General features: G+C 43.2%; 1 protein-coding gene across 5 annotated transcripts in view; it reads right to left on the reverse strand.

Moving 5' to 3' along the window:
- Positions 1 to 18,589, reverse strand: part of mlphb (melanophilin b) — a 68,981-nt gene that overhangs the window by 5,327 nt on the left and 45,065 nt on the right. For all 5 annotated transcript variants that reach the window (XM_034134722.1, XM_034134721.1, XM_034134723.1 and 2 more), the window contains 4 exons: positions 16,928 to 17,011; positions 11,883 to 12,185; positions 10,022 to 10,138; positions 9,605 to 9,673 (listed from right to left, as the gene is read on the reverse strand). In XM_034134722.1, the coding sequence (XP_033990613.1) occupies positions 9,605 to 9,673; positions 10,022 to 10,138; positions 11,883 to 12,185; positions 16,928 to 17,011 (573 nt within the window). The remainder of the gene's footprint in view (positions 1 to 9,604; positions 9,674 to 10,021; positions 10,139 to 11,882; positions 12,186 to 16,927; positions 17,012 to 18,589) is intronic.

An 18,589-nucleotide genomic window follows, 5' to 3' on the forward strand; every position in this document is an offset into this window, starting at 1 on the left:
CCACTCTAGTCAATGGGTGCTATTCCACCAGACGCGGCGCGTTACGGCTCAGAAGCGTCCCAGAAGTATGGGCATAGATATGTCTCATAATTATTTGTGTGAACAGAAAAATAATTTGTGTGTAAATATGTGATTTGTAAATGTAAAACACCATCCACAAATGCATTTAAAAGATTTGCAAACTCACAAATAAATTTGCAAATGTAAAACGGATCTGCAAATACGCTAAATATTTTCACAAATAAAAAAAAGATCTGTGAATATCTCTTTAACATTGACAACTTTCAATCAGGCATTTGTGAATCCATGTTGTATTTGTCAACCAAAAATGCGCTTGCAGATCTCAAATCTCTACTTGCGGATCTCAAATCTCTGCTCGTGGATCTCAAATCTCTACTTGTGGATCTCAAATCTCTGCTTGTGGATCGTCTTATTACACACACGGAATTTTGAGACATACTTTCCGCCGGTCTCGTCAAAAAATCTACTCGTGTCACTCGGTTATTTTCGGAAACCACGTGATGGCCTGCTGTGCTGATGACGACATTTCCGCATGATTTCAAAGTAAGAGCATGATGGTTTGTTTAATACTCTGTTTTTGTATTATAATGAACAGCGGAACGTTAGATGCATTCTTCATCACCATCATCATCATGTTATAGTGATACAGTTAGTTTGTGTTAGTTTATTGGTTCAATACAGCATATATCGAGCACATTCGTATGCATTGATGTTGATCAACATCAATGCATACTTAAGTACAGGCTATGCCACTTTCGGGTCCCGGGGGAGCAGCTGGCAGCGAAGCAGCCCAGAGGAAACTCTTTCTTCATTGTTTTTTGTGTATTCAGTCAAGTGGGTCAAAGTTACAAAGCACTTCACATCTTATTAATCGGCCTAGTTTTACCTTACCAGTGCAGATAAGGTAATCTGTAAAAAAGCACCGTATTTAGGTTAGCCTTCATACTGTAGTATAGCTACATTAAATGTTATAATATTCATTGTGTCCTTTCTACTGTATATGCATATATTCCTGTCTATTGCTTTCATTTGTATTTCATGTTATTATGTTTATACTTGTTTCCACACATTTCACAATTTGGGATGAATGAAGTAGCCTATCTATCTATCTATATGTCTGTCTGTCTGTCTGTCTGTCTGTCTGTCTGTCTGTCTGTCTGTCCGTATGTGAAATTCGTAATTTGAAAAATGATTGATTCGAAAATGATATGCTGCTACAGTACAGTACAGTAGCCTACTTCTGGGTGTTTCATTCAAGCTCGGCTCCGTGTGTGTCTGTGTGGCACGAGTGAGCGAGCCGCACAGTATGAAAAAGTACATCTGTTTACAGTTCTGTTTCGTCATATACGAAACAGAACTGTAAACAGATGTACTTTTTCTTTATGGATATTTTACTAATCACTCCCCTTTTTAAACTGTATTCTTGTTTTACTGTCATATAGTAGGCTATTTCATACATGTTTTTCATTTATTCTCTTATTGTTTTATAGCCTACCTATAATGATCATATGAAGTGTGCCTCGGAAATACTTGTTTACATAAATGGTAATCAAACTGTTTTGAGACCCACTGAGATAACTTAGACTAAAGTTAACTATCTAAACACTGAGACTCCTTTACCTCACTGAGCTGACGTTATCTGACAGGAGAGGACTTTCCTTTCACTTAGTTGTAGAAGCTTCTAATATCGGTTAGCGCAGCAACAACAATCTCTCTCTCTCTCTCTCTCTCTCTCTCTCGCTCGCTCACTCGTGCCACACAGACACACACGGAGCCGAGCTTGAATGAAACACCCAGAAGTAGGCTACTTGTACTGTACTGTAGCAGCATATCATTTTCGAATCAATCTGTTAGGGTTTTGTATTTATGTTTTCTTTTTTCCACCTTTGTTTTGAAATGTTTCCTCCTTGCGTCTTCTCTGTTCCTTCTTCCTGTGTTTGCCTTCCTGTCGTTAGTTTCCCTGGTTTGTCTGATTGTGTTCACCTGTTGCCCTTGTGTTTCTGCCTCCCTTACCCCAGCTGTGTCTTGTCTTGTGATTACCTCTCCCTGTATTTAGTCTTGTCTCTTCCTTTGTTCCCCTGTCGGTTCATTGTTGGTTTTTCCTGTCTCCCTCCATGTCAGTCACGGTTGTCTCTCCTGTCTCCCTCCATGTGGTCACGGTCAGTTTTTGTACAACCTATTTGTTTCTTGCCATGTTTTTGTTCAGCTTTTAAAATAAAGCTCGCTTTTTGTTTCGAGACCTTTTACCTTTTTTGATAGTCTGCATTTGGGTCCTACCCTTCCACGCATCCTAACATAATGAACCGACCAATTATGGACCCAGCGGATTATGTTTTTGATTTTGATTCTGAATTGCTTTCTCTGGATTACTCCCTTCGATGTCTTTATGCTGTGTGGAGTAGAACCTCGACTAGCAGGGAGAAAGAGGCTGTCCTCAAAAGAGCTCAAATGGAGGTGGATAACGTGCCATGGCTGTGGAGCTCTTTGCCTGAATTTCTCAGAGTTTTTTCGCGTAGCCCTGAGTGCCAGCCTCAAGCCTCAAACCCCTTCTCGGGATCCCGCCTTGCCTTAGGAGGTCCACGGAGCCTCCAAAGGGTCTCTAGGAGACGCAAGGCCAGGATTCCAGCCGTGGCCCCAACAGCCATGGTTCCGGCTCCAGAACCGGCCCATACAGCCATGGTTCCAGCCCCAGTTCTGGCCCCAGCAGCCATGGTTCCAGCCCCAGTTCTGGCCCCAGCAGCCATGGTTTCAGCCCCAGTTCTGGCCCCAGCAGCCATGGTTCCGGCTCCAGAACCGGCCCACACAGCCATGGTTCCGGCTCCAGAACCGGCCCATACAGCCATGGTTCCAGCCCCAGTTCTGGCCCCAGCAGCCATGGTTCCGGCCTCTGTTCCGGTCCAGCACGCCATTTCTCATCAGGGAAATCTTCTGGGCCAACATGAGCAGATGATGCGAGCCTTAGTTGAAAGCCAGCAGTCCTTGGCTCTACACATCTCAAACCTCGCTGCTCAGGTCTCAACTTTGATGTCTTCTGCTGCATTTCCTGCCTCCTCCAATCCACCTGTGGATTCCACTCCAACCCTATGTCCTGTCCCGTTGGAGGTCCCGCCGACTACTCTTCTGCCGGGGGTCCTGCCAACCCTATGTCCTGTGCCGTTGGAGGTCCTGCTGAATACTCTCCTGCTGGGGGTCTTGCCAACTCCATGTCCTGTCCCATTGGGGGTCCCGCCGACTACTCTTCTGCCGGGGGTCCTGCCAATCCTATGTCCTGTCCCGTTGGAGGTCCCGCCGACTACTCTTCTGCCGGGGGTCCTGCCAACCCTATGTCCTGTGCCGTTGGAGGTCCCGCCGACTACTCTCCTGCCGGGGGTCTTGCCAACTCCATGTCCTGTCCCGTTGGAGGTCCCGCCGACTACTCTTCTGCCGGGGGTCTTGCCAATCCTATGTCCTGTCCCGTTGGGGGTCCCGCCGACTACTCTTCTGCCGGGGGTCCTGCCAACCCTATGTCCAGTGCTGTTGGAGGTCCCACCGACTACTCTTCTGCCGGGGGTCTTGCCAACCCTATGTCCTGTGCCGTTGGGGGTTTCGCTGAGGGTCCTGCCAACTCCACGTCCAGTATCGTTGGGGGTCCTGCCGACACCTGTTCCGCTGTGGGTCCTGCCAACCCCTTGTCCTGTCCCGTTGGGGGTCCCGCCGACTACTGCTCCGCCGGGTTTCCTGCCAACACCAGATCCTGTCCTGTTGGGGGTCCCGCCGACACCTGTCCCGCCGGGGGTCCTGCCAACACCAGATCCTGTTCTGTTGGGGGTTCCGCCGACACCTGTCCCGCCGGGGGTTCTGCCAGCTCTGTGTCCTGTTCTGTTGGGGGTCCCGCCGACACCTGTCCCGCCGGGGGTCCTGCCAACTCTGTGTCCTGTTCCGTTGGGGGTCCAGTCGACACCAGCCCTTGCTACATCCGGGGTTCCATTGACACCAGCCCATGTCTTGTCCGGGGTCCCGTCTGCGCCTGTCTGGTCGGCTCCGGTTCCTGTCCGGTCGATACTGGGTCCTGCCCGTCCTCCGGAGCTGTCCCTTCGGCGCCTTCCTGCCCGGCCTCCGGAGCTGTCCTGTCGACGCCTTCCTGCCCGGCCTCCGGAGCTGTCCTGTCGACGCCTTCCTGCCCGGCCTCCGGAGCTGTCCCGTCGGCGCTTTCCTGCCCGGCCTCCGGAGCTGTCCCGTCGGCGCTTTCCTGCCCGGCCTCCGGAGCTGTCCCGTCGGCGCCTTTCTGCTCGTCCTCCGGAGCTGTCCCGTCTTGACCTTCGAGCCCGGCTCCCTGAGTGCCGTGGTCTTCGCCCTCGAGCCCGGTCTCCTGAGTTCCCCAGCCGTGGTCTTCGCCCTCGAGCCCGGCCTCCTGACTCTTCCAACCACTGCCTTCGCTCTCATGCCCGGGCCCCTGAGTTCGCCCGCTGTGGCCTTCGCCCCTTTTTGGACTCTGCCTTGCCCCCGGGCCGTCCGCCCGGGACCCCTTCCGGACCCCCTCCACCCACCCTGTTGGTCCTGGTTGTGCGTCCCTCCTCCGGGCCCCCTCCGCCCACCCTTCTAGAGGTTTTGGACTTTTGGGGGTTTTCTTGGGACGTCTGGAATCCGTCCCTTGAGGGGGGGGGTTCTGTTAGGGTTTTGTATTTATGTTTTCTTTTTTCCACCTTTGTTTTGAAATGTTTCCTCCTTGCGTCTTCTCTGTTCCTTCTTCCTGTGTTTGCCTTCCTGTCGTTAGTTTCCCTGGTTTGTCTGATTGTGTTCACCTGTTGCCCTTGTGTTTCTGCCTCCCTTACCCCAGCTGTGTCTTGTCTTGTGATTACCTCTCCCTGTATTTAGTCTTGTCTCGTCCTTTGTTCCCCTGTCGGTTCATTGTTGGTTTTTCCTGTCTCCCTCCATGTCAGTCACGGTTGTCTCTCCTGTCTCCCTCCATGTGGTCACGGTCAGTTTTTGTACAACCTATTTGTTTCTTGCCATGTTTTTGTTCAGCTTTTAAAATAAAGCTCGCTTTTTGTTTCGAGACCTTTTACCTTTTTTGATAGTCTGCATTTGGGTCCTACCCTTCCACGCATCCTAACACAATCATTTTTCAAATTACGAATTTCACATATATAAAAAAAACGGACAGACATATAGATAGGATACTTCATTCATCCCAAATTGTGAAATGTGTGGAAACAAGTATAAACATAATAACATGAAATACAAATGAAAGCAATAGACAGGAATATATGCATATACAGTAGAAAGGACACAATGAATATTATAACATTTAATGTAGCTATACTACAGTATGAAGGCTAACCTAAATACGGTGCTTTTCTACAGATTACCTTATCTGCACTGGTAAGGTAAAACTAGGCCGATTAATAAGATGTGAAGTGCTTTGTAACTTTGACCCACTTGACTGAATACACAAAAAACAATGAAGAAAGAGTTTCCTCTGGGCTGCTTCGCTGCCAGCTGCTCCCCCGGGACCCGAAAGTGGCATAGCCTGTACTTCAACATCAATGCATACGAATGTGCTCGATATATGCTGTATTGAACCAATAAACTAACACAAACTAACTGTAACACAAACTAACTGTATCACTATAACATGATGATGGTGATGAAGAATGCATCTAACGTTCCGCTGTTCATTATAATACAAAAACAGAGTATTAAACAAACCATCATGCTCTTACTTTGAAATCATGCGGAAATGTCGTCATCAGCAGGCCATCACGTGGTTTCCGAAAATAACCGAGTGACACGAGTGGATTTTTTGCCGAGACCGGCGGAAAGTATGTCTCAAAATTCCGTGTGTGTAAAAAGACGATCCACAAGCAGAGATTTGAGATCCACAAGCAGAGATTTGAGATCCACAAGTAGAGATTTGAGATCTGCAAGCGCATTTTTGGTTGACAAATACAACATGGATTCACAAATGCCTGATCGAAAGTTGTCAATGTTAAAGAGATATTCACAGATCTTTTTTTTATTTGTGAAAATATTTAGCCTATTTGCAGATCCGTTTTACATTTGCAAATTTATTTGTGAGTTTGCAAATCTTTTAAATGCATTTGTGGATGGTGTTTTACATTTACAAATCACATATTTACACACAAATTATTTTTCTGTTCACACAAATAATTATGAGACATATCTATGCCCATACAGAAGCGTCTCGGCGCTGGGCTCCGCTCAAAATAGACGCGAGGCGTTGCAGAGGCGCCGGGCAGGAAGTGGACCGGTCAGAGCATCCGGCCCATCCCCAAAATAAACTAATGTTGCAGACCCTATCCCTCCGTAGTCTTTCAAGTAGGAGGAGAAATGCCAGCGTTCTCCTCCGGTTTACAGGCACTGTGTAAATTATATATATAGAATAATTATGATGATGAATGCATTTTTTTACCACTAAAATACAGCAACACGTCTTTGATTCATGTCGTTTATAACTGGGATATTACAATTATTATTTAATTGTTTATTTGAACCGGGACAGTGCACATTAATGAACATTTTAAACAAAATAATGTTTCCAAATGTAAATGAGCCGGATTTTAGCTTAACTTTGTCTGTACAAAGTAGCCTGTCCAGGAAATATGCCCAAATCAACAAAAACTGCGAGCCGGCAGGCAAGACGCTCCGCTTCTGAAATGCTTCTGAAACGCACCCGGAAAAAATTATTGATAATCCATAATTCAATTTGTATGCAAAAATCGGAGAATAAAAATTAGCTGCTAATGGTAGCCACCATAGGTTAGCGCAGCTTCCGGTTTTTCTACGCATCACTCTCACTCCTTATTTGGTAACCTGTGTGTGTATGTGGAACTTTCCCTCGATTCCATAGCCGCGTTCACACCGGAGTACTTTCACCGTACTTTTCGCGTTTTAGTTCCGTGAGTCGCGTTCACACCAAAAATCGTACTTAATCTCGGGTACTTTTACCCCCATTTTTAGAGCCAACTCAGAGAGCGTACTTTTCTGTGGGTGAAAAGTTCTCCAAAAGTGCCCCAGTGCTGATTGGCTGGGCGAATTGCAAACCACGCCCGTACAACTCTGAAAATGTTGTGTAGAGCCGCCATTGTTTTTCCTCGCTACAAAAACACAACGCTCCGTGCGTTGTGTTTGTTTTTGAAAGCAGTTATGGCAAGCATCAAGAAATGATGAGGAGGTGTCGGCGCTTCTGGAGATCTACGCAGAGGACGCGACCCAGGGAATGCACTGAAGCCAGTTCAGTAGCTTTCACTCGACCTGGGAATGTGCACAGCCCCACGGCACACCGGCTAAAAATAAAGAAACTCGGGCAGGACTACAAACGGCGGATTCAGTGGCCAACGATGACGACCACGACGAAGGTAAAATCAACTACATGCACTGGGGTTTTAATCTGCACAATAATGGTCTCAGATGTACTTTTATTTGCTCAGTAGATCAAGCTAGCCATGCTAGCCATAATAGGCTAACACCGGCCCCGAGCACACAGTACACACACACTGTAACTTTGTCTTGAAAGAACGTTACGCATCGAACTGATGTTCACAATCATGTTTATTTCATAATATTCATCATATTTTATGTTTAACTTGCCTCAACAACATTAAACAAAGTTCAAGCATACATGAAGCACTCTTCAAAAAGGAACAATCCTCCGTGTTTGAACCTCTTAAATCGCTGCATAGCCGATTTATCTGGACTGGATTATCCCAGAGAGTCAAAAGATTCTTTATAACACAGTTTCAGATTTGTGAAACCTTAATTCTATTTGTGAAAATACAAAAAACACATTCCTAGTATGTTGTAAAACTACATGGCGACTAAACTTGTATATTGTATATTGCTTATTTTCCCCTCTTAGGAAAGCGGACACGGGATGCGAATTTCTTTGACACCGCCCAGGCGTTGGAGGACCGGCGTGCCGTGGTGAATGAGTCGCTGCGTGGAGATCAGATGGTGCTGTTCACCAAGGCCCAGGAAACGGAGGACAAGATGCTCACCTCGATGGAGCGCCAGGCAGAAGTGTTCAAGCAGCAGATGGAGCCCGCAGCACCAGGATGAAGTGTGGGCGCTGCGCTATGAGGAAGCGTCGGCGCAGCGGCAGGATGAGCGACAAACTGCATTTAATAACAGTTTATTTGGTATAGTTTTTGTAAATACTGACACACGACACACAACGTTGCACTAAGGTGTGCATGCTGCTGAGAATATCCCTACACCTGGGACAGTTTATTTTATATTGTTATTACTGTTATGACTTTATTTTATATATAATGTTTACTGACATGTACAACTGACACTTTATTTACATTTAAAATTGTTCTATTTAATGTTATGTCTTGAGTGCAATAAAGAAAACCGACATGGCGATTAAGCTTATTTCTCCTGACACTTTATCTTTTGTGACCTGTGTAGCATCCTATACATCACATGTAAGTGATTATTCTGATACCATCATGTTTCATCGGTTATAAACTGGCAAAGCTTTATTTGTCATTTATTTATCATCAATGTTGCAACCTTGTGGGGGAATGGCAGGGGCACATACACAAATATGATAATTTATATCATTTTAAATATTATTTGACCTAAACTTTTAATTCCCCCCCATTTCACACAACACAACATGGAGTCCACTATGGGCCAAAACTAACATGTATGTTTGCATAGTGTTTATGGCAGACGGATGCAGTGGGTCTCAGGAAGATATATAATAAAGGTGGGTTTGCTGCTGAGACTCCCTACAGCTGGGAGTTTATTTTATATTGTTATTACTGTTATTATATAGTACAACTGACACTTTATTTTATATTGACAATGTTTACTGACATGTACAACTGACACTTTAGTTACATTTAAAATATTTCTATTTAATGTTATGTCTTGAGAGTGCAATAAAGAAAACCGACATGGCGATTAAACAGATCCTGTATCAGTTTTTCTTCTTCTCTTGTTTTGTAGCGGGTTGCAAACAACTTTAAGGTGCTTACCGCCACCTACTGTACTTGTAATCTTCCCTCAGGGAAAAGTACTCCGGTGTGAACGCGATCTGTACTAAGTACCCTGGGGTTAAAAGCGCCAGGGCTCTTAGTGCCGGAACTAAGTACAGGAAAGTACTTGGTGTGAACGCGGCTATAGGCTCTAGCGGTTAAAAAGAGATGTCAATCAGCAAAATCGACCAAGGGGGCCAGAGATAGGTCAAATCCACCCAAATGACCCCAGAAGTGTTTTTTTGTTGCTAAATCTCTCTAAAAAGGTCAAATGTAACTTGTTTTGCATCAATCTTGATACAGGGTACTTATTATATGTTGTACTTTGGATTCCTAAAGCTTTTAGTCTACTAACCCATCATCCAAGGGTAATAATAACATTAATGAGCATCTACAATATGTGGATTTGACGACACTTTCCAATGCTGAATCTCAGTCCTGCACATTCTTGTTGTGGCTCATCTCAAACAAGCCTATAGTGTTGACCAATAGAATTAAAGCTGCCCTGCTTCCAAAAAGAACTCCCTTATGCATCTTATACATGAAAACATAATGGTTTTAAACAGCTTAGACTCAAATAAAAGAAATGTGTTTACCCGTCTTCTTTTGTCCACGGGCATGCCGGCAGCGTTCAGGGCAGCGATCCTGTTCTCTATGTAGGAGACCTGGAAAGAGGAGAGAGTGCACACTGTTAAGCATATTTGTATAAGAACAAAGTCATGTTTCAGTTCATGTGTATATGACATCATCAGAATGTGCCTGAGTGTGAAAGAAACGTGGTGATGCTAATGAGCATGCGCAGATGCAATAAACGGTCAGTTCTCCAGGCCAAACTCAGTGTGGTCGTGTGTTTTTTCTGTCCGTTACAACTAGTAAGATGATGCTTACAAACTACTTTGGTTGACTGCAAACGTGGAGACTTCTGCTGAATATAATGTCTCACGCAACACACATTATCATCCAACAGATCCAACATGGCCGCTAATCTGATCTCAGCCTCAGTTGTTCCTCACCTCGCTCTGAGCGTTCTGCACGTTGGCAGCTGCCTGAGCTACTTTGTCCTCCAGCTCAACCAGGAGGGCTGTGGAGCCTCTGAAGCCCGTCTGGGACCCGTTCTCCAGGGGGGGGGTCTACAAGAGAAATGGGAGGAAATAATAAAACATAAATAGTGGTAGTAAGTAGCTGTGGGGTTGGTGGGACATGGTATGCATTCATTAAAGAAACCTTGAACACGGGGGACACTGACATGTTTTAGGCAACTCAAGAGAGTAGCCTTCATTAACATGCAAAAGTGTAACAGTGTGCTTATGTGCTTTTTCACGTTATTACAGGCCAATATCTCAGCCATTATTAGATCATTGCAGATATAGAGGAGATAAAGAGATCTGGAATCAGTGTTCAAGGTGGAGCACATTAATTACACTGACAGTGTGGCAGATGTTGCCTCACACATGGAGCCTAAAAAGTTTCACTTTCAGGAATAAAAGCAACCGATGATCTTCAGTTCCAAGGGGCCCATAGAGCCATGGCACTAGAGACATCTGCCAGCTAAGCCAGAAAATGTAAAAGGGGCTAAAATAATATAATATTGCAGTTCTTCTAGACTCCAGTAACATTAGGTTATCAACAAACATTATAAAATTGATTTACAGGTGTTTGTTTTTCCTTGTTAATCTATAGACCGTCTTTTTGGACCTAATGGCATCACATGCTGCACCCTGAGTCTGTAATTACACAATTTAACCACTCTTTCAAAATGGCTTTCGTTCTGGGGACTTGGTTGTAGTGCCTACACTCAACAAAAGATATGGCAGATTGCAAGGCAGTCATGTGATTATTTGTAGTCCTGTCAACTATTTCGGATCAGCAAAAATACTTTTGTGAATTAATTTGGAAGGTAATGACCAAAGAACCTAGCTTGTTGTTTAGGATGACCTGTTATGGAGCAATAGTCCACCTTGAACTCTAATTCCAGATCTCTTTATCACCTATATATCTGCGAAATAGTCCAGATCAGCCATGTCTGAAATGATGAATCGGACCTGTAGACCATCTCACAATTGTAATCATTCTAAATGTGTCCCAGTTTTGTTACTGTTGCAATCACATGAGCTGACAGGAAGTAGTAATGGAGCAAAGCTGTTGTCAAGCAATACAATTCCATTGGAACAGCATATACCATCCTCTCTAGCAGGGAACAGATCTCAGTATGTTTATAGGAAAACATCTTCCCTTAGCATCATATTCTGTAAAGCAGGAAAAACGATTTGGTCTGACAATAAGCAGTGCACAAGGGCTGCTGGGAGATCAGAGGTTCAGCTGACCTTTGCCCCCTTCAGTCACTCTGTAAAAGCTTCACAAGCCTGGGCCTTATCAGCTTCTGACTTCAGAGGAGGTTTCCTGCTGTAAACGCTTATGTTATGTGATACTTTAAATCCTGAAGAGAGGCCATGCAGTTTGAACCTTTCTGTGTAAAATGATAAATAGAAAACACTAAATCATTACTCAGTGTAGCTGTGTGACTTTGAAAGGGAAAGAGATGCCAGTTCAAACAGTTCAGGCAACTTAACACATCGACTAAGAGTGAGTTATTCTTCTAATCCTATCTTTGTTTCAGAAAATCTGGGAGTAATGGTTGCACAGAACAATAAACACTCAGGCTGAGTGACTAGATTTATGACTCCAGTGTGTGCTTAGAGTGGATTCCTGCAAATGGAATTTCATGAGCTAGGCTGTTTTCTTATATTACAGTATATGCAAAAATCCACATGTGCACTACATTATGTATGTGTATGACCAAGATAGCATTAAATGCTTGTGTGTGTTCGTCATTTTCTAGGCTGATGTTGCACTTTTTTTTATAGACATTTGTACCTTCTGAGAATCGGTGAGCTGAGGCTGCTCCTCCTCCAGTCTGCACAGGATGATGCTGCTTCTGGACGGGGGTCTGGTAGGTATTCTGGTGGGCTTGGTGTCCGCCTCGTGGCTCCTCCATGCTGGGATGTCCTGGGAGGACAGTGGCCTGCTGGGCTCGTCTTCGTCAGAGCTCAGGCTGTGGTCGCTGATGTTGTCCGTCATCTGGTGCAGCTTCAGCCTCAGCTGCTGCTCCTCCAGGTCCACGTCCTCACACTGAGGAGGAGGAGAGGAGCTGCTCGGAGTCTGAGGACCCTCGCTCGCCTGTCGGAGAGAGCAGGGAATATGATGTTGAGAGACACATCTGTGCCAAGGGAGTCAAACATACGGCCTGCAGGCCAGATCCTGCCCGCCAGAGGGTCCAATCCGGCCCACAGGATGACTTGCAAAGTGTAAAATTACAGAGAACTGCACAAAAAAGTTTGTACAGTGGTGTGTCAGTTCAGGTGGTCAGGATTACTACACAGATGTGGAAAGGAATGTAAAATCATTTCCAGATCTTATCCAAGCATTATATGGAATATTGAGACTTTATAGACACACTGTGATCTGTACGTTTTAATGCACATGTGTAAATGATAAACTAACTAACTAACTGAACCAAAAACACATCCCTCCTGGCAGGGGTCCCACCCTTTGAACAGTGACGCTCCTATTTACGCTGCATGTCCTTTCTTAGGATCAGAATCTCAAAGGATGCTGACTTTGGCTGGTGGAGGAAGTTGTATCCCTTTGTTTGAGCCCTCCTCTGGCATTTTTGTACATTTTTCCTGACTTTTTTTTTTGATTTGGTGATCATTTCAGCTGTGTTCCAGCTTTTGGCATGGAATTTTATAAGAAGTCTTCTTTTGAGTCACATTTTTTAAATCCATTGTCGTTTACTCTTACATGTTTTGTATACTGTCGTGATGCATTTTGCACCCTCGGGACACCTTCGTGGCAAAAATGTACACGCCCCAAAAAACTGCTATTAAATCATCATACATCAATATTTTGTTCTACTTTTTTTTTTTCATGAATCACTTAAACAACTTCTAACGTGCTCAAAACTACCAAACAAAAAAAATAAAATCTGGATTTTAACCCTTTAAATACCTGTTTCATTATTTGAATTATCTAATTAATTATGACAAAATAGCATATATATGTGTATAATAATTAGTAGGGGGATGGAACTTTGGTGGTTATTAGAGTCTTGGATATGTCAAAGATTAGCAACAAAATAGATTTGACTGCATTATTATTTTTTACGTAGTGTCAGATACTACCTCTGGACACCTTCGTGGCCAAAAATGCCTCATTGACCTCCATTCAAACCACATTTGTTGATCTCACTGCCATTGCAGTATAAACCATGCATTTTGTAATGTCAGCATTTCATTTAGAAGAAAAGTAGTGATACAGTATTTGATATTTCTACTCTATTCCACCAGATTCAACCATTTTCCCACAGTAGGCCGATGCATGAAATTCTTACATTTCTGCCGGTTATATTATGGAGCCGTGTGACTATCAGGGGGCCCCGAGACACACACACACACACACACACACACACACACACACACACACACACACACACACACACACACACACACACACACACACACACACAACACACACACACACACACACACACACACACACACACACATCACACACACACACACACACACACACACACACACACACACACACACACACACACACACACACACACACACACACACACACAACACACACACACACACACACACACACACACACACACACACACACACACACACACACACACACACACACACACACACACACACACACCGCGGCACTGTGAGTGCAGACGTCGATGTGTCCCATTATCATTCATATCACATCATAATGTATCATATATTTCCTTATCTGAGTCAGCTTCTTGAGCCGTATCTGGCCGTGCAACACTCACAGTGTCACATACTGTATGCAGAAGTATTATTTTAAGCAACACATTAAGTTGACGAAACACTCGAGTCAAATGTAATTAAAGTCAGATCCACTCGTGTCTTGGACGGGGCAGTGATTTCATAAACCTGTTAATGTACGCATTCAAACACTTTTTCTTTTACCAGCTGTATTCACCTTGCAGGTGCAGCTATGTGGCTTTGATCCTGGATAAAGTGTTTAAGTCATGGATGTTTAAAGTTTAACTTCTTCATATTTGTCTAATATTATACTTTACTTTTCATTCAGGAAGTATGACGCTGCGCTGTCAGTACGCTTCTCCATGTTTGTGATTGGTCAAATGTTGCTAGCCCCGCCCCTTTCATGTGAACGCGCACTCAGCCGGACAGAGAAACCCTGGCTTGAGTTACCGAGTTGATAACCAGCGTCGTAGGACCGTTTAGCGAGAGCGCGTTTGTTTTGGATTAGGTAAACCGGGTAACTCAAACATATCCAGGGTATGTTGAACTGGATTCGTAGTACAGGCCTCAGAGGTAGTATCTGATACTGCGTAAACAATAATAATGCAGTCAAATCAATTTTGTTGCTAATCTTTGACATATCCAAGACTCTAATAACCACCAAAGTTCATTTTTTGAGTTTTTTTGTCATAAATAATTAGATAATTCAAATAATGAAACAGGCATTTAAAGGGTTAAAATCCAGATTTTCTTTTAAAATGTTTGGTAGTTTTGAGCACGTTAGAAGTTGTTTAAGTGATTCATGAAAAAAAAAGTAGAAAAAAATATTGATGTATGATGATTTAATAGCAGTTTTTTGGGGCGGGTACATTTTTGCCACGAAGGTGTCGAAAGGATGACAATTCGAAGAGGGCACAAGGGTTAAAACATAGCATGTATCACCATGTGCCTATCATAGAGGATCTTTTTGAATTATATTTTTAAACATTTAAATCTGAGCTGTAGACTGAGGTATTACTAATTAACATAACCTCAGGGTTAGCGTTACTTAGCTAGCCAGCTACAGATTATAAAATCTGCTATCAAGAGTTATCATTTCAGCCTATGGGTACAGGAAGTGAAGGTAATCATCTTGATGTCACACATACGTTTGTGGGCAAAAGTTTTGAAGTGGGAAGCAAAGAACAACGAAACGCTGAACAAAGTATCTTATGCGATCAAAATGTTACAATTATATTTGTACACACTGTGAATACCCGGCTTTGTTATCTACCATAATTTAGAAAAATGAACAGTATGTTGTCTTAAAGAAGACTTTTAATGCATTTTCTAAATTCTAAACTTAAAGGTGGGGTATATAATTTATTTCAGAAACACTTTTTGTTATATTCCATGGAATGCTCTTAACATCCCGATAGCAATGAATATATTAAATGCTTTGACAATAAATACATTCAAAATGTCATCTGTGGAAGCTGTAGTACTGTAAAAAGCACGACCAATCATTTGAGCCGGCCCGGTTAAAATAACTGGATGGCCTACCTGCCTGTCAGCCTTCCATCTGTGCACAAACTTATCTCGTGCCCTCATTGGTCATGTGCGCATTCGTGTGTGTTGGAGGAGGGGCTCTGTAAGGAAGTCTGAAGGAAGTGGCAGATTTTTACCGGTTGTGTACTTTCAAATTCTAGCGCACTCGAGCTGGTTTCTCTAAAATTACATACCCCACCTTTAATGTATTTGGTGTCCTTAGAGTGGCCCCCTAATGGCCATTGAAGAGAAAGCAGGTTTAAAGCTGATACAATTATAGGTCATTGCAGGGCTGCCCCCTGGCCAAGTTGTGGCCCCACGCAACATTGTGTGAAGAGGCCCCTCCGGGTCCGGTCTTAGCACTGGAGCCTCGCAGCGGGGAAACTGTGGCGTGCATAGTAGCACCGCATTGGCGCATAAGATTAATTGCGCCACATTTGCGCATATGTCGAGGCCCCCTCTGCAAGATGAGGCCCCCTCCGCAAGGTGAGGCCCCACGCAGTCTGCGTAATCTGCGTGTAGGGAGGGGTGAGCCTGGGTCATTGGCTAAAAGGAGAAGTCTGATTTTGTTTGTCTTTGTTTTAGTTTTTACAACAGTTGCTATAATTTTCAAATTGGTAAAAGCCACTGTCATCACAAAAAACTGCATATGACAGACTGTTGACTAGACTGGCTGTGTTGCCATGCTTTCTGGCCGAGGTTCGTCCTCCACTGACAGGGCTGTTAGCTGAAACAGGAGCAGCTCTATAGGAGAGGTACATTTATAATATGGTCCATGAATGTATGAAAGCATGAGACCTCTTTAAACTATCAGATGGACACTCACACGGACGTGTTGCGTGCAGTCTGCTCTGAGAACACCTGCTCAATGTGCTATATGCACATTTATTAAAGCTGTGCTTTACCACAAGCGAGAAGAAAGATATCAGTCTATTAAATCTAGCATTTGTAGCAGAATAGCCACTTAATACCAGCCAAGCTTCGCTTCAGTTGAGCTTACAGTTTGCTGATTTTGTGGGTTTGCTCATTCTCTGATGACAAAACAGACATAGTAATCACTGTTGAGAGGAGAATGGAAAGTCTGCCCCTCTTCATCATCAGAGGGCCTAAGCACTGAGATAAAATATTCGGAGCAAATATAAATATTTCAAAATATAACGAATTGATCACATAAATGAACCCACTTACTCATTCATAATGAGTGTATTGCCTGCAGTAAATAGAGAGAAAACCTACAGGTGACCCAGCAGGAAAGCTAAATTAAGCAATGTGCAATACACCAACAACAGATAAGTATCCAATACAACACAACTTCAAAAAACGAACCCATCCCTTTAAAGATACAAAAACCAATAATCATCGTACGTAGCCGACAACTATACGAAGAAAAATCACAGATCTCTCTTTACTTTTACGCTAACAGCAGGAACAAGCACAACTAGAGACAGATTAGCGAGCAGATTATGATGCACATGTATCCTGCCCTAACGTGTCTGCAGTTTTGAATAATTACTGCAAACAAAGGGTCTGACGACGAATATGATGAGAATTTGGCAACCATGGTGAGCTATTTAATGGACTTACCTCATCGTATGTGGAGGTGACATTCTGCTCTAAGTGGTTTAAGAGGTTCTCAATGGCTGACACACGTCTGTTCAGGTCAGTGATCTGCAGAGAGACAGTGTGTCAGACACAGACAGATGATGAACACAAGATATGATGAAGACAGAAACTTTAGCAGGATTTCAGAAGCATAGACCAATTATTTTATCAATGAACATAAATTGGAAAACTTAGAAAAGTTAACCCAGACGTATTAATAGTTCCTTAAAAACAAGATTTTAGAGCTAACATGATACTGTTGAAATCTTCATGTCATATGATATTAATTTCACTCAGAGTGAACAAATAAGACATCATCAGCGGCTATGGGCTGATCCAATCACCTCTAATTTCTAATTTCACTGTAATTGAAAGAGTCCGCTCTAAAATTACTTTTGAGAAGCAGTTTTAGGTTTTTTTTCTTTTCGGTAGCATTTTTTTGTCTAGAAAATATGGAAAATTAAAAGATTTGAGCTAAAAGAAAAACCAAAAAGGAATAAAACTCAAAATATGAATTTGAGTCCAATTTGAACATGGAGTAGAGGGTCACCCAGCCTCTTGAAATGGGTATTAAAAGAATGAACACTCACTTGGCACAACTTTTTTCAGACCCACAAGTCATAAACAAAGAAGAATAAACAAGAAATGAATCAGCAGGTATTTTTACCCACATGTGTCTAAGGCTTTCTGTAGTTTAAGGAAATAAAACAAGTTGTACTTGGATAATGGGTCGATGCAATGATATCTTTCCCTATTGGGTCCCTGGGTTCAGGAATAGTCTAATCAGAAAGTACAGAACAGACACTCATAAGACACATGTTCAAAGTGAGCTCTCAGACAACAGTTCCTCTCAGACTGTGTTGAAATCATGCCTCCTGTCCTCATTCTCAGACATAAACCATGACCCTCATTCTGACCCTAACCAGCGGTTACCTAATCATGAGGATCTACTTAAAGCAGTGGTTCTCAAACTTTTTCTGTCAGGCCCCCCCTTTGGAGAAAAAAAAAGGTCGGGCCCCCCCCAACACAAATAGTCACGTAATGGGCCAAGTTAACATTTATTAAAATACATCAATATGAACGTGAGCATTCCTTTCAAAAAATAAAAAAATCACTTTGCTAGAACAGTGATAATAAAACAATGCTCCATAAGTCTGTGTGCTCAAAAAAATAAATACAATTGTGCAATCTTTTTTTGGGGGTGCTGTGGGGTAGCTTGACGTTTCATAGAGGGTGCTCAAACATTTAGGGTTTCCCATTAATGTACCGGTCGGTTCAGTTGAATTTTGTACTGCAACATTCCCCACGCACATACACAGTGTACCCATGACTGTTACAATGAAGGCTCGATAATCAGCTCACGGCATATAGGTGTAAGCAGGGGTAAAGTGCTATTTTTATAGGTGGTGTGTGGACCTCACATCCTCTAGGGGTCCCTTCCCCCGGGAAGATTTGTTTTTTAATATTGAAGTTAAAAGCATCAATCTGGCACTTTGAGAGCAACATGAAGAGATCTATGGATACATCTCTCAACACCCATATGAAACAGAACTGTAAACAGATTTACTATTTCTTTATGGATATTTTACAAATCACTCCCCTTTCAAACTTTATTCTTGTTTTACTGTCATGTAGTATTTCATA

This window comes from Trematomus bernacchii, unplaced genomic scaffold (genome assembly GCF_902827165.1).
Source record: "Trematomus bernacchii unplaced genomic scaffold, fTreBer1.1, whole genome shotgun sequence".
NCBI lineage: Eukaryota > Metazoa > Chordata > Actinopteri > Perciformes > Nototheniidae > Trematomus > Trematomus bernacchii.